This window comes from Gasterosteus aculeatus, chromosome 14 (assembly GCF_964276395.1).
Source record: "Gasterosteus aculeatus chromosome 14, fGasAcu3.hap1.1, whole genome shotgun sequence".
In the NCBI taxonomy this organism is placed as follows: Eukaryota; Metazoa; Chordata; class Actinopteri; order Perciformes; family Gasterosteidae; genus Gasterosteus; species Gasterosteus aculeatus.
The window spans coordinates 13,417,687-13,433,141 of record NC_135702.1 but is presented as its reverse complement, the minus strand read 5'-3'; the positions used below and the strand labels follow the sequence as shown (position 1 = coordinate 13,433,141).

At 47.4% G+C, this 15,455-nt stretch overlaps 1 protein-coding gene across 2 annotated transcripts in view; it reads left to right on the top strand.

Annotated features, from left to right (window-relative positions):
- The window catches only part of rxraa (retinoid X receptor, alpha a), a 76,039-nt gene that overhangs the window by 48,977 nt on the left and 11,607 nt on the right, over nucleotides 1-15,455 (top strand). Inside the window, exons 4-6 of one of the 2 annotated variants that reach the window (XM_040198293.2) lie at nucleotides 9,250-9,400; nucleotides 10,089-10,268; nucleotides 13,499-13,668. In XM_040198293.2, the coding sequence (XP_040054227.1) occupies nucleotides 9,250-9,400; nucleotides 10,089-10,268; nucleotides 13,499-13,668 (501 nt within the window). Of the gene's footprint in view, nucleotides 1-9,249; nucleotides 9,401-10,088; nucleotides 10,269-13,483; nucleotides 13,669-15,455 lie in introns of both variants that reach the window. The other variant, XM_040198290.2, reaches the window with a different exon arrangement.

Below are 15,455 nucleotides of genomic sequence, written 5' to 3'. Positions count from 1 at the left end.
TAACCCATAGCCTTATTCTACTAACCCATTGCATTAGCATTTCATTTTACTTTATTTTATTACTTGTGCACTGCTGTCTTGTTGTCTATTGTTACACTGTCTACTGTCACGCACCAACCGCCAAGACAAATTCCTTGTATGTTTGACATATTTTGGCAATGAATGTTTCCTGATTCCTGAATAAAGCTTTATGCTACCACTACCATGTAAAGTCCCTCCTCCACTGTCCAATTATGATCATCTCCATTAACTAGTTACAAAAAAGAATGACAACGTACAAAACCCCATAGTGGCAGCTTATTACCTTTCAAACAGTGTGCAGCCGTCTCAGAAGTGCAGATTTCAGTCGCTTACAGTTGCGCGCACACACACACACACACACACACACAGTTTTCCTAAGCCAGGCCCCAGCAGACAGAGGCCCTGCTTGACCCCATGCCACAGTTAATCAAGACCCATTCAGCAGGGATTCCACAGTACTTTGCTCTGTCACTCTCCCTCCTGTGACTGAGGCCCATTTGTCACTCGCTGACGCCATATTAAAGCAGTCTCCTCTATCCTTTCATTCTTCTTCCCTCTCGCTGTCCCTTTTCCCTGTATTTCTTATTGCATGTCTCTTTCACACCATCTCCATTTCTGGTCTCTTCCTCTGTTTTTGTTCATCAATAAGCCTCAGTTTCTTTGGTATGAATAAAAAAAAACACGCACAATTAAGACATCAAAGCCTGCAGTGGCCCAGTTTCTGTCTGTAGCCATATCTAAAATTGAAATTGTCCCCCCGCCCCCCTGCAAACGGACCCCCTTTTTTTTGTGTTTGCAAATAATTGTGTTTGTCAGCGTGATGCTATTTGATTCTCTCTCTCATCGCTATTGTTGGGCTTATCGGCAGAGTGTCCCACGTGTAATGGAGTTATGGGCGGATTAGGGGCACTTTCAGAAGGCGGACATTCTCTCATTGCTGGAAAGACCCCCACAACCGCCCCTCCCCCATCCTGATTCCCCCACACTTTTTAATTCCGACACTTTCATCTGCGCCGCTCTGTATGCAGGACGGACGCTAGCACTTGTTAAGAGCTGATAGGCCGTCTCTTGTCAAAAAATCTTAAACGGGAGCTTTAGGGATCTTAACACATACTGATGCACCAGGCTAATACGTCTGAATTATGGCTATCATGAAAAGTATCACGAAAGCTTGTGTTTTCTGTGTACTTATGCTGGCTTCCTCTGGGCCCGTCCTGCCCCTTTTGGCACAGCGGTGGGAAAAGCAGGTAACAGCTGTTTGTGTGCTGCGGTACGTGCAGTAATTACAGCGTGTGTTCAGCCTTGTGCTGGGGCTCCTGTGTGCTTTCCACTCGTTATCACTGCTGCGATTTTTGAAGTTGCAGAAACAGCTGGTGCAAAAGGATCATTACCACCACCAGTTTTCATTTCTACTCTTGTTTACCATTTCATTCTTTGAGTTGTCAAATATAGACAAATGGTTGCAACCTGTGAACCTAAAATAAGCTCCTTAACAAAAAAAAGATACCTTTTCCAAAACCATAACTGAAATTTTAGTACCTGTAGTCTTCCTTCGAGAAATACAAATGCAGTTTTCCGGTTTAGTGCGTGCTGGTGAGGGTGAGGAAATGGGCAACACCCGTCACGCTAAGGCTCCCCTCCCGTTCCAATAAGCCAGTGTGTGTTAAATTCGTATCTCTCACTCCTCAGTCAGACTGAAGGCAAGAAAAAATGGTTATAGTTTTGGGGTAAAAATTGAATATTTATTACAGACGGTAATGCAAGTTGGCATTGCTTCAGTCACAATTTTTATATTTCTGATAACAATTTTAAACTCTTTAATGATGCTAATTTTAGTTTTTACTCATTTTTACTATTTTCTGCAATAGTTCCTTCCTAATTTTATGTTCATACACAAGCCTTCACATTAAAATTGTTGGGAAATGAATGTATATACATGTATACTCTGTGTCCGTCAAGTACTATACTTATACTATTCTATTAGTGTCAGGGAAGGGTTGAAACATTTGACCCAGCCTGCAACTCCCACCGGTACCAACGTTGGTACATTCGTTTCCCTTTTCATCTTAAGGTGTATATAAACCCCTACGTAGTTACAGTCTCAATGTGCATCCGAAAAATCACTTAATCCATCTCTTCTTGACAATGTTAAACTTGATGCTATCAATGTGAGCCTTTAGAGTGTGGATGCTGCGGACGGATCGAGCGAGGGCAGCGGTAGGATGCGAAGAACGCAGCTCGGAGGTTAAACGCAGGAGACGAGACCTGACCTCGTAAAAGAACAAAGGAGAAAAAGAGTTCTTTAGATTCACAGGAATATAAACCCCACAGTGGAAATCCCCCACTATGGTCCTCATTAAAACTTGCGGGATATCCAATGAGAAAAGCCAAAACAATGGGCCTTAACTGTCCACCACATCAAAGATGCAAATGACAACAAGATGAGAGCAGAAGAAGGAATGAACAAAACTCCCTTTCTCGTCGAGATCTCACATCCTGCGCCGGCCAAACCACAGACAGAAACTCTCCTTTTATCGTCAGCCAGTTCTTTTATCTCAAGCAACAGTACTTCTTCTCCTTGAGCATCCAGACCCAGCAACACAAGCGCTGTGCGTCCTTCTGGGTTAGTCGCGTTTATTGTTTGCGTCCCGGGTATCTGCTGGCTACGCTGCAGCTGGCCTTTGCGTTGTTCTGATGAAGGACACACACTCATTTTGACAGAAATACATTGCGAAATTGCATACTTTGTCTTTCGCCATTATTGTGTTTGTCATCTTATTTAAAGAATGTCCCGGCCAAACCACTGCTGATGTCCAATAGGATGAGACGCTTCAGTTGTCGCGTCCGCAGGCTTAAACTCACTGACGATACAGACCGTCTCTCCATCACAGACTCCGCAACTCCCCGAGCATCTGGGACGGATTACACACATTTTGCACTTCCAGTGACAATGGTGAGAGTTGTCTGGCTGTCAAAAAAAAAAAAGCACGCCCTCTGGCTTTCCGCCCTGTCCCATGGAAACCTCGCTGGGAATCCTAAACCAGCAACAGGCCTCCAGCGTCTTTCAATGCGCCGTAGAAACTTGCGCACAACACCAGCTTTAATAAGTTCTAAATGAGAATCGGCGCTGATGTCATGCGCCGCCTCCGGGCACGTCGCATTTGGGCGAGGGTCGCTAGGAGACCGGAGCACAACACACACTCAAAAGGGAAAGAGGGGTGGGGGGAGTGGACCCCAGCCTCTTCCTGTGTGGGAGCAATAAAGGTCCATTCCGCCGCTGTGGTCTTCGATGGAGCCCGCTGCAGTCGCTCCGCATGACATCACGGTGGCACGGCTCTAATGGCCGCACAAAGAGGCTGTGTGTGGCGTCCCAGGGGAACGGTTAAGGCTCTCCGACGTCAATCAACCCTCAAATGGACGGGGGAGAAGAATGTTGTTAGCCAAAGACTGTCTCCAGGTAGCAATTAGAAGCAGTTTAAGAGACCGCACCGTTAATTTAGTACACAGCTCCTTTAGTTCTTAGATCTTTGTCGACCAAAGTTGCCAATTTTATTTCAAAATGTCACTGTGTTGGAGCCGGTTTCCCGCATCTGTTTTTGTATTAAAACTGTTCCAGCTGTTAAGGAAGCAAATCTCCTTTTCTTCCCCATTAGGCTTTTATTTCTGAAACTTCGGGGGGAAGTTTTTCTTTGTGAAAAGCCACTGAAGCACAGAAGGCAGGGCCGGTCGACAAGAACATCAATAAATACAGCAAAGAGCTCGTCCTGTGGCAGCCTCAGCACAGGTACTTTCCAAAGGTATTTCTTTGCGGTCGCCATTACCTTTCTTTGGGAGACTGCAGGCCGGGCTTTGAGAAAAGTCGATGTATGTAATGTGACAGCGCGGGGGCCCGGCGGGGTTGGGGCCGCACAGGAGACCAGCCATTTAGGAGGTGGCGGCTATGAGGGATAGAAACGGTGGGATTGGCGTTAGGTTTCAGAGAGCAGCCACCTAACGGACGCTCGAGGCGCTGCGGTTGAAATGCCTCGGGGAGCAGGCATTCTTCTAACGCTCTGAATAATCGCTGTATGGCTTTTAATTGCATCTGGCGGTGTGATCTTACTGTAACTCAATACAGCCTGTGGAAAGACGTGTTCGCCGTGGCATGTCTGCAAAGTGTATGGACTCCAACCATGGGACCGATTGCACAGAACTTAGAGTTATGGACGTCTGTCAACACAGCAACTGTGAAGGCACATGAGAAGCACACATGGAGCGTTCAGCATTATGATACATTGTTGAATGTTAACATTCAGACTCGTAGTATACTATTAATTGCTGTGGGTCATGCAAACAGCTTATTCTACTATTATATTCTGAAAGAAGATTTTTTTAGGATAAGGATAGGATGTTATCTTTAGATACAGTGCACTTGGAATATTTGTCAACTGGAGTTTCTCTTGGCCTTTCTCCTGCTTTCAACATGCGCTGAACACAGAGCAGCCAGCCAATGAACAGGTTGTTAGTAGGGGGAGGGAGAGGGAGGCCGTGGTCACACGGCCCAACATGTCCTCCACCTGTGGGAAACTTATTTAGGAATATTTTTTTATGTATACTATTTCAATATTATCCTATTTTGTAATCTGAAAACCCTCTTTGATCCGTGTTGGACAATTTTCAATGAACCGCTGGAGGACACTCCAGTGGACAGTGGAATACTCTCGTTAAGATTTAGGGTTGGACAATGGAGGCTAACCGCTTATTGGACAAAGGAAATGGAGAGGCAGCTAATGGCTGTAGGACTTGCTAATGCCAGTAGAAACACTGCCATCGATCACAGAAGGACACTGAGCACAGTGGTGGGGCCGGGTCCATGGAGTCAGGGTACGTCGTCACTCCACCTTTGTTGTTGACAGCCAAACGTAAGATCCAAAAATATGGTAAAAGAGTAATTGGTCCAAATAAAACTGTACTGTCATAGTAGCATTTCAGCTTCTAGGGAAGATGCATATTTTAGGAGAAGAGATAAATTAAGACTTTTTATTACAATTATACAATTACAATTAATGAGTCATTCTCTCAGCTTTGGGCAACTTTGGTCCGTCGCTACACGTAGAGCTCCCTCAGAAATGAATCCCTGTGGTAGTGCCGGAGGTTGTTCCAAAGTCTTATCTGGAGAGCAGAGGGGGGCTTTAATTTACCTCTTGGAATGCCGTTCAGGCAACAGGTTTTATAATTGATAATGTAAGTGGGCGCTGCGTGGTGGATGGCGTTAGTAGCGCTGAGATGTAGGCGGGAGCTTGTGCCTCATAAGTGCTGAAAAGAGACTCAAAAAAACTGAATTGGATACGTGTAGCACACACCTTTTCACCTCCCGACTGAGGAGCTCACTCATACTGCCTTTAATGACGGGTCACCACTTCCACCACGATTTCCTTTTTTTTCTTGGGTTAGTTTACGCCACAGTTTGACAGTTGTCCCACAAGCCCCTACAAATAGCACTAAACATTAAAGTTTGTTCAAACCAAATGGATAGGGTGCAGAAGTAAATAAAGTTAGAGTTTTGCTTTTGGGGAGGAAGCGGTCGTGTCCCGAGGTGAAAAGGTGACGCAACGTTAGCGACCTCGTCCCTGTCCTCCCCTCTCAGGAGGCGGACGCCAAGTAACAACGCGGGATTTGTATTCTGTCCACTCAGCACTTTCCTGGCATATAGCCTACGTTAAAAATGACTCACGGTTCGGGGGTTTGGGGGGTTGATGGAGTTGTTTTTTAGGGGTGGGGTGGTGCGGGCGGGGGGAGCAGAAGGAGTTCTGAAAGAACACTGCGAAGAGAACTTTCTCGGCGTCCTGGAAAAGGTGCCCTTGAACTGCAGATGCTTCTGAAGCGCCGAGGAGTGGTGCGCCGGCCCGGATTTGAAGTCTCCGTTTGAAGTGTCTTTCCTGAGCGGAGTCTGTGCTCTGACTCCCTGAGTCGAGCTAAGCCCGTCTTAAGCAGAGGCCCGGGCTGTCTCCTCCTGCCTTCTCCTCCCCTGCTCCCTCCGGGGGAAGGCTTGCTTTCTGTTTCACCACCTTGTGTGCTGCCACAGCATACTAATGGTTTAAAAGGAGCCAGCGTGGGTTCTATATATTAAAAAGAAGGAGGGTTGTGGAGGCCGCCGAGAACCAGGCCGACTAACGGCGCCCGTTTGATGGTTTGTTGGTGAGATCATGGCTTATTAACCATTTGTTTTATCACAATAACACGGCTCGCTGATTGTTGCCTTTCATCTCAAGATTCCATTGTGGGTTTTTTTAATCAATGATTTGATGGATATAAAATACAAACAGCAATACTTAATTGACTCTAATTGATTCTAATAGTCATACATTTGCTGGTTCCAGGTACTCAAATGTGAGAAGATTCCCAGTGGCCTCTGGAAACTAGAATTCTGGATAGATTTATCGGCAAAGACTATAATTGGTAGTTTGAAGCAGCTCTTTTTGCACCGTGTGTTTGCATTCCATTCAGAGTATTAATCCGTCCTCCGTTAACACGTCTGAAATATTCCAGCTCTTACTGCACGCTGCAGCCAGCTCTTACCGGCACGGGACATGTAATCACATGTATCGTTTCTGCACTGGAAGTACCGATCGTTACGTAACAGCTATTCAGAGTTATTCAGCCGGAGCGCTTCCAGGCGCTCGCGCTGTGCGTTGTGCTGCAGGAAATCTCGTGTGCCACATTTTCCAGTCCTCGATGTGAAACGGCTCTTGTTTGTCTTTCTCTCGGTCTGTTAAAAGTTTTGAATCGGAGCCCTTTGCTCCTCTAGAAATAAATAAATGTATGTAAAAGAGCGTTGAGGAGCACGCAGCTGGCATTTTTCCCAGCGACGGGTCACATGTGTGTGTGTTCCAAGGGGAGGGCGCATGTATTCTATTTCCAGAACCCATGCTGAGCCACTTTAATCCCCCCTTCCTTTCCTCCTCCACCATGGGGCAGAAGAGAAAGAAAGTCCCCCCCCCCCAAAAAAAAAAAAGTTAGCCTACCCCACCAAGGAGTTGCAGGGATTGAGTTGCAGGTTTACCAAAAATAGATTCCCTGACAGGAAAAGCACCGTGGGCTCACAGACGGGAGGTTTGGTAGAAACTGCACAGGAGAAAACTAAATCAAAATTAAATCAGACATTTGACTGAGGTAAGACCTCATGCTGTGTGTTTGTGTGGGCAAATGTGCAGAGAAGTGTGTGTGTGTTTGTGCGCATGCTGTTGCAGCTGGTTCTAAACACACAATGATGCTTTTTTGTCATCATCTTTTTTGGTGTGCTGCACAGAAATCTCTTACTTAGTCTTACTCGCAAGAAAGGCCGTATTTGGCCAAGATATGATTGGAATAATGCCTCTTCCTGTCTGGATACATTGAAATGGTGCACATTTGATGACAAATAACACCCTTAGTTAACATAAACCTTGGCTTCTCCTGTGATGTATGAAAATGATGCCCTCCTTGGTAATAATAATAATACAATTATGTGTAAAATACCAGGGAGAAAGCTCTGCAGCGTAATAAAATAATCTTTTTTTTTTCTCCCCAAGCTTAAGCTTTGCGTGTGTGTTTGCGTACAGTTCAGTGTGTACTTGTGTAAACGCGGTGTGAAGAGCAGGCCGGTGGGGGTGTCGGGGTGTGAATCAAACAGTCTCATGTGGCGGTGGGCTTTCTTTAACCTTTTCAACCCGCCGAAACCAACACACTCAAACCGGCATCAGCTTTATATGTTAAAAAATCCTAAAAGTTACCATGACACCACACATGCCAAGTTGAATTATGTCACGCGGCAGGACGTCGACGGCATCTCAAATTATCAGTTTGATGTGATGGTAAAGCACCACGTGTTTGGAGAACGTCATTCAATGGAAGCGATCCATGGATCCTAGCTTCAAGCAAGGACATCTCTTTTTTGACTTTTAAGCCATTTAAAAGGAATCAAAAATCCAAGTGTGAGGTGAATTGGAATGCGAGGAGCCACGGCAGAGAGTGTGTGTACATTCCTGTGTGTACAAATGCACGTCCATGTAGTGTATCTGAGTCTGCATCAGACGGTAAAGCTAATGCCGAAGTGCCCTGAACTTGCATTCTCTCTGATGGCCACCAGGGGGCGACTGTAGAAAGGAGTCAGATTATGTAGAAGTATATGGGAAATTGACCCCACTTTTCTCTTGATGGACTAACTCAGTAAACACTGTAAACATGAGTTTATGGTTCTATCTCTAGTTTCAAGTTTTCTTCAATAAAGCATGATGTCAATTATGAGAGTCAAATACGCCATAATTATATCAGAAAATCTGTACTACTTGTTTGCCCAACAAAAGTTTATACGCCCAAACAGGTTTTAGCGTATCATACTTAATAAAACAGTGGTGGATGTCGTCTGTGGCTCTGGAGGAGATTTATGTCGTATACGTAGGCCAGGGATGTTCTAAGTTGTTCTAGTAAATTGCTGAGGTGGTGTCATCATTTCTCACATTCTCACACACGCTAAATCACGTGCATGCTTTTTTTAATATAATAGTTTATAGTCAGAAAACAGTCCAAAAAAATACACATCTTCGTTAACTCGAGCCCCTGGTAAAGTTTCTCCTTAAATGAATTTAGCCTTATTTATTAGTTGTGTATTCAACCTTTTCTGCCCCAGGTGCAATGTCCACTTCTTCCCTTTAACAGGATGGTGCCAATCGCGAGCTTCAAAGGCTCCTGTCTCATTTGCTACATCTAGTGTTTTAGTATGACCCTCCTCATCCTCCCAGCATGGTGCTAGTTAGGATACTTAGCCTCCTTTCGCTCTCCCCTTTAAAATCACAGGTCACTTTGGGAGGGAGGGAGGCAGAAACGTAACACCGACTCTGGGCTGCAGCTCTCACCGCCGCTAAAACAAATGCCGCCTCTTTATTCCGCTGTACTGTTGAATTTTGCAGGACTTATGCTAGCGCCGAACATTTGGGGAGCAAGCGGGGCTTGTCTGGGGCATGAATAAAAGACAAGCCGGGCCGGAGCGGTGCGGGATCCTGCTGTGCCAGATTTAGATCAGAAACCCGAGTGAGGAAACCATCTGCATTGAGTGTCCAGATCTAGTTGTGCGTGCATTCAAGCACTCCTCTAGCCCGCACCCAATAGATAGAAGTCATGCGCTAACTGTGCTAAGGCGCGTGCGTTTCTGTATCACTTCTGCATTGTGACCGGTCGTCTGTTTGTGTTTTGTGTGTGTTGATGTTCCAGCTGAACTCCCCGATGAACTCGGTCAGCAGCACGGAGGACATCAAGCCCCCGCTGGGCCTCAACGGCGTGATGAAGGTGCCCGCCCAGCCCTCTGGCACGGTCCTGTCGCTCACCAAACACATCTGCGCCATCTGCGGCGACCGATCCTCAGGTGAGAGGCGCCCGCCGCGCGACCCGGTGCGGCGTCAGCATGGAAAGCCGTGTGAAGGGTGCACAGTGTAAAAGTGTGTGAGGTTGAATTATTCGACCCTATAAATATACTCAGGTTCTAAAGATGGGAGTTCATTTGAGGTAACTATCTAAAAGGGGACATGAGTCGCAGCCACACCAGGAATCATGTAAGATTTAGGGTGGCATCGTGGGAGAAAGTACAAAAATAATCTCAACAGCTGGGCCTATGCAGCTCCTCCCTCAAGCTGGGGCTCTGACCGCACCGAGAAACCTCCTCGGAAGAGCTCCGGTCAGAGGACAGCCCCTCTGGCAGAGCAATGCGCCGCACTTCCTTTGCTGTGGAAGGACAACAGTCAGTCAGTTCTAGGATGGATGTCGAGGAGGCCGGAAAGAAGCCGCTCCTGAGAAACTGCACACAGCAGCATGTGCAGAAGGCCCATGACCGAAACTGACATCGAGAGGCAGGAAATGGCCTTTATCACGGATGAGAAAGGAAACCGATGACGGGTGCGGGGGGGGGGGGGGAATCAAAACATTGTTGAGTAGCAAATCCCGCTTTATTTAACAGTGCTCGGAGGCTTTGTACGTTTCTGATGTGTTTCTCCATCACAGATCCCACTGTTGTTCTTTTTGACGAACCATCCCCCCCCCCCCCCCCCCCTCCACAGGTAAACACTACGGGGTTTACAGCTGCGAGGGCTGCAAAGGGTTTTTCAAGCGGACGGTACGCAAAGACCTCACCTACACCTGCCGCGACAACAAGAACTGTGTCATCGACAAGCGCCAGAGGAACCGCTGCCAGTACTGCCGCTACCAAAAGTGTTTAGCCATGGGCATGAAGAGAGAAGGTACAGCACATACCGTAGAGGATAAAGTCCCACTTACCCACCACCCCTCACGTATCTACTAATCCACGTAGACATTTTCACCGTGCACACGTTGTGGCTCCGTCAGTTCAATGTGGGTTAAAAGTGGACATGATGAAACTGTATGCAGAGGGGCAAATGTGGCGCACCGGAGACGTGACTTTTCTCTGGCTTCCTAGAAGTGAAGCACCTGTATCTAATTATTACACGTAAACTTCCAGCAATACTTTAATACATCATACGCAGTGCGTTGCAGCCATTGGCTCTGCCGTCTCGCCCCTCTTCAAAGGAGACTTCTCCTTCAAGCACTTCTTTTGAAAGGAAATGATGCGTTTGGCCGTACCAGCTACAGGAACGCCGGCGTGCTGGTTGCCGAGCGGGGCTCCGTGAGACCTGGCAGAGAAATGAAAACATACCAGTGGCGCCCTCGCACTCCCGATTACTTGCATGAACTCGACGTTTGCGTGGGACTGCCTGGCGATCCGCGGTGAACACACTCGCTCCCACAAACAACAGATTTCTTGTGCTTAAGATACTGAAAAAGCCCAACTCAGTCATATTGGATATCATATTGTTTTGTACGGCATGGGGGGGAAAGCGTGCAGCGCATCTCTCAAATTAGAGGCCGCCGATGGGCCGCGCCTACCGCTGCGAAAGGACGCAGGGACCTAATCAGTCGCACGGCGAGCCCACATGTACAGAACATGCGACCGCGGAGGACGAGGCCACTCATTAAACATTCGCTTTGAAATCACATCTTTAGTCTTCTTTAGCAAGTGTGGTTTCTAAACCTCTGGGAGGAGGACAGCAGCACAGCAACCAGTGCATTATCGATAGTTTGAAAGGAGTTGTTCATGATGCAACGTTCCTGCAAACTTAAATGACTCTTCTCATAGTACAGAAACCCCGTCCTCTCATAGTACAGCCTGTCCTCAACTGTGACATTTAAGGTGTGACTACCGTGAATGTCATGCTGGAGTCCCTCTCCGCTACAAGTCCTCCGACATTGAGCTTTTAAACCTCCTTCTTGCAACTTCCACGTCCAATGAGTTTAAAATAGGCCAACGAAATAATTATCTTATGAAGGACAGTCTTACCTTGGTCAGCGTTCCCGGGGGAGGCCAGCTGATGAGTACTTTAACAAGGCATCACGTCACATTTATAGCTTGTCTCAGCGGAGGAGAGGTAGTTTGTGATTGATCCTAGCCTAACAACTCATACCGCTCAGTTTGAATCCTCCACGACTCGATTTCTAGTGGCTCGGGGTGGCTTTTTAGAAATGAAGGCGCTAAGAGAATCTAGCGAGTGCGAGGGCAAACCCAAATACCAAAGAGGCCCTCGTATCAAAAACGTAAAGGCGTCATGTAGGACACACTGGTTATGTGAGGAGGAAGCCTTTTCACTGGAGAAGTCCCGATCGCTTCCCTGCACTGAAGAAGGCTCTCCGAGTTGAATCCCTCGTGTGATTATTGGACACAAAGAGGCACCTTGAGGAATGATCGGGGAGGGTGGGGGGGGGGTTCACTGGCAGTGAGGTGTGAGTTTTAACACCTCACGAGGCTGTTAAAAAAATATGAGCGCTCTCAGCAGTGCTGGTAAGCACCCTTTCACACATTGAACGGATCAATCGGTGCCCCTCCCCTTCACGGGCGCCACGCGGCCACAGGATGCAGATACGGAGTGAATCGGTGGTGCGGGGCGGAGGGGGTGTGAACCAGGTGTGCACAAGAACTGGGGTGAAGCTATTTTTAATCCAAGGCCAATTTGTCTTGACCTTTACTTGGCCTCCCCTCCCTTCCCCCCTTATTATTTTTATCATTGTTAGGCCATTTTACTCCTTTCAAGGATATCATAATTTACCGCCTCTCTGCCTAAGCCCACCACCCCCCCCCACCAACACTGTACCTCGAGGGCCGCGGTGAGAGAACAGCAGTAGCCCAAAAGGGTAAGCGAATCTATTGAAAAACAGGATTAAATGAATTTATGCCCTCCCAGTCGGGAGAGGAGGAGGACGACGACGACGTGGAGGCGGAATAAAGCTAACATGATTTCAGCCCTCCTCACCTCTCGCTGACTCCAACACAAGCATTCTGCCCTTGGGCTGACCTCCACCGCCAGACAGCAGTTCCTCTAAAATGGGGCCCCTTTCCCCTCTCCTCTTCCAACAACCCCCCTCCCCCCACAACAAGACCCTGGCCTCTGATTCAGGACTTGGAACAGATCAGACAGATTATTGTGTGTGTGTGTGCGCGCTGGGACGGTTCCCCAGGTGTGTACGTAAGCTAGCATGTCAACGTCCCGTTTACCAAAGCACTTTATCATCCAACACATCGTTTCACAAACTTTTACTTTTTTTTTTCCTTATGTGTGCGCAGGACGAACCTATAAAATAAAAAAAAACGCAGCACTTTTATTTCTGTGGTTAAGTAAATTATAGCGTTATGAAAAGACAAAACGCACACACATACATACACACAGCTTTTCCTGCATGGGGGCGGAGCTGCGGTTTCTTTTGCCTCCGCCGCAGTGAGTCTCGGTGTCTGCTCGGCACACAAACCACTTCCTGTGTCTCCTCCGCCAAGCCAATCAGCAGAGCCGGCAATCTTATGCTACAAACGTTTATTTTTTATTTTTACACTCAACACAGAAAAACACCTCCACGCTAGTTTTGTGCATTATGTCGAGCTTTAGGTCAGAAGAAGCAATTATTAAGGCCGGAACTCTTGGACATGCTTACTTGCAGAAAGCACATTGGGTCATGTCACCATTGACTGGGTACACAACGCCTGTAGCAGGCAAGGGAACACAATGATGATGTCTAATCGTAGGGAAGATTCCAGTTTGGTTCCCAGTGGAGTTTAAGTTGTGTTCATTATCTCAAACCAGACATTGTCATTGTAGAAAAGAAAAAGTGACAGCCGCCACACTACGTTTTTCTCACAAATGATGGATGAAATTATGTTTTACAATCCATTCTGCAGACTTCACACTGAATCTGTTTGTTTAGAGAATTTGAAAGTAGGTGCCCTGCAGACAAATAACAGCGTTAAATACATAACACTTCATACATTGAGTTGTTTTTATCAGATGCCACTAACTGCAGTATATTGGCATTCTATAAACATGAAACCGTATCAGTCAGCCCGCTGTAAAAGCACTAAAACAAAACCAAAAACAGCAGTAGTGACCGGAACCAGTTTTGTTACATGCAGCCGTTCAGGAGGAGCGCCAGCGAGCCAAGGAGAGAAACGAGAGCGAGGTAGAGTCCTCCAGCTGCGCCAACGAGGACATGCCCGTGGAGAAGATTCTGGAGGCCGAGCAGGCGGTGGAACCCAAAACGGAGACCTACATCGAGACCAACCTCGGCGTGCCATCCAATTCGGTGAGTGGGCTTCCCCCCCCCCCCCCCTCCCCCTCCCATCATTCCCTTTCCCCAAATACTCACACGCTGTCCTTCTGCGATTGCTCAGTGTTGAAACCATGCAGCACACAACTGTGCCTTAAAGCTTCTGATTTGGGTTGTTGGTTAATGGGGATGGATTGTGTAATGTTGTTTTTCTATTGGAATTACTATGGGGAAAGAAACGCAATGCATTGTTAAGAACTAATACGTAATGGTACAGGACTCTTGACTGGGTTCAACTGCACCGCTGTACGCTCATGGAGGAGAAAGCTAAATGTTTTTCAGATTTATGGCTCATGCTTTTTTTTTTTCTGCTCTCCCAAATCTTCCTGGAGCGGTCCCACCATTGTCCACATGTGGTCTCAACCTTCCAGCTGCATGTAGTATATCTCACTTTTAAATTGCAGAGTTAAGGCACACTGTATCATAGTGTGTATGTAAAAAAAGGAATGCAGTCATCCGTGACCTCAGCCATTGGTTTGTGGACATTTGGGCTGTCGCCATGCTAGTTTTTCTTTTCTTTTTTTGCATGAACTGAAAACAACCTGTGAAAAGGTGTTTTGCAAAAAAGCTTTTTTTGCAACTATTGGAGTCGCCCTCTGGTGGCTAGCTGAGAGAATGGAAGTTTAAGACACTTTTTTAGAAGGAAACAGTTACCTCCTGGTTTGCGTGCTGACAGGTTAGCATCTATTTACATATTTGTCATGTTGCAGTGCGGTCGTGGTGCTCATCGTGTGATTATACTTGCTGCTTGAGGAGCGTCTCCTCTGTCAGCCGGTAAAGATCGCCGCGGTTACCGTTTGTCCTCCGTCTTTCAGTCCCTTTGGAGGTGGCTGCTTGTAGTCTGCAGTGCTGCTTTACCTGTGCACCTTGCAGTATCTCCTTCGCTCAGCTGTTCACACCCCCCCCCCCCCCTCTCCCCCTTTCGTATCGGCTGGGCACTGAGGGCTGTCTTTTAAACAGTGATGAATAATGCAACAGGCAGACTGTTCCTGAAAGCTTCCCACAAAGCCTCAGCTTCCTCAGGAATTCTGCTGCAACATGAGAAACAGGGGAGCTGCGCGGCGGCCCAGCAAAGGAGGGAGGGAGGGAGGGGAACAGAGACTGGAGGAGGGGGAGGGAGGACTTCTTCTGGGATTCATCTGCTCCAGGGGATGGAAGTGTCCTATGAAGTGAAGGTAGAAAAGTGAGGGCTGTTATGTGAGTAAATGGGAGCTATTTTGGGGGGGAGGCAGATGGAAATGTAGGAGATGAGCCCTGACATTAGGGAGCGGGAGAAGGGGGCGGGGCGGGGGGGTTTCACGGGGGATCGGCTGGATGCTCAGACACACTAATGCACTGAGTGTGGTTTTTTTGGCACAGCCCTGGCGCGTCTCTCGGTGCCCGCCGCACAAACACACGTATGTACAGAACGGAGCCGCCTCTATTGACACCAGGATCCACATGGTGACATCCACCCAAATGGATCCGGACTGTGCAGGTCATGCTGACCGGGGACCCATCATTCCTCTCGTCATTCATGTGTTATGTGTTCATACTATTTGTTTAAAATCACTCAGTCAGTCATCAGTCAAGTGTCTATACCGCTTGTATTTATAGGGTCACATAGGAGTGGAGGGAAGGGGGTGGAGTCAATACCAGCTAGCATGGGGCGGGAGACAGTAATCCCCATGGACAATGGCAGGGGGGCACACAGAGACAAACAACCATCCACGCACACATTCAGAGGTGAAACTAGGAGTCTGCCACCCTGAAGCCGCTGCATG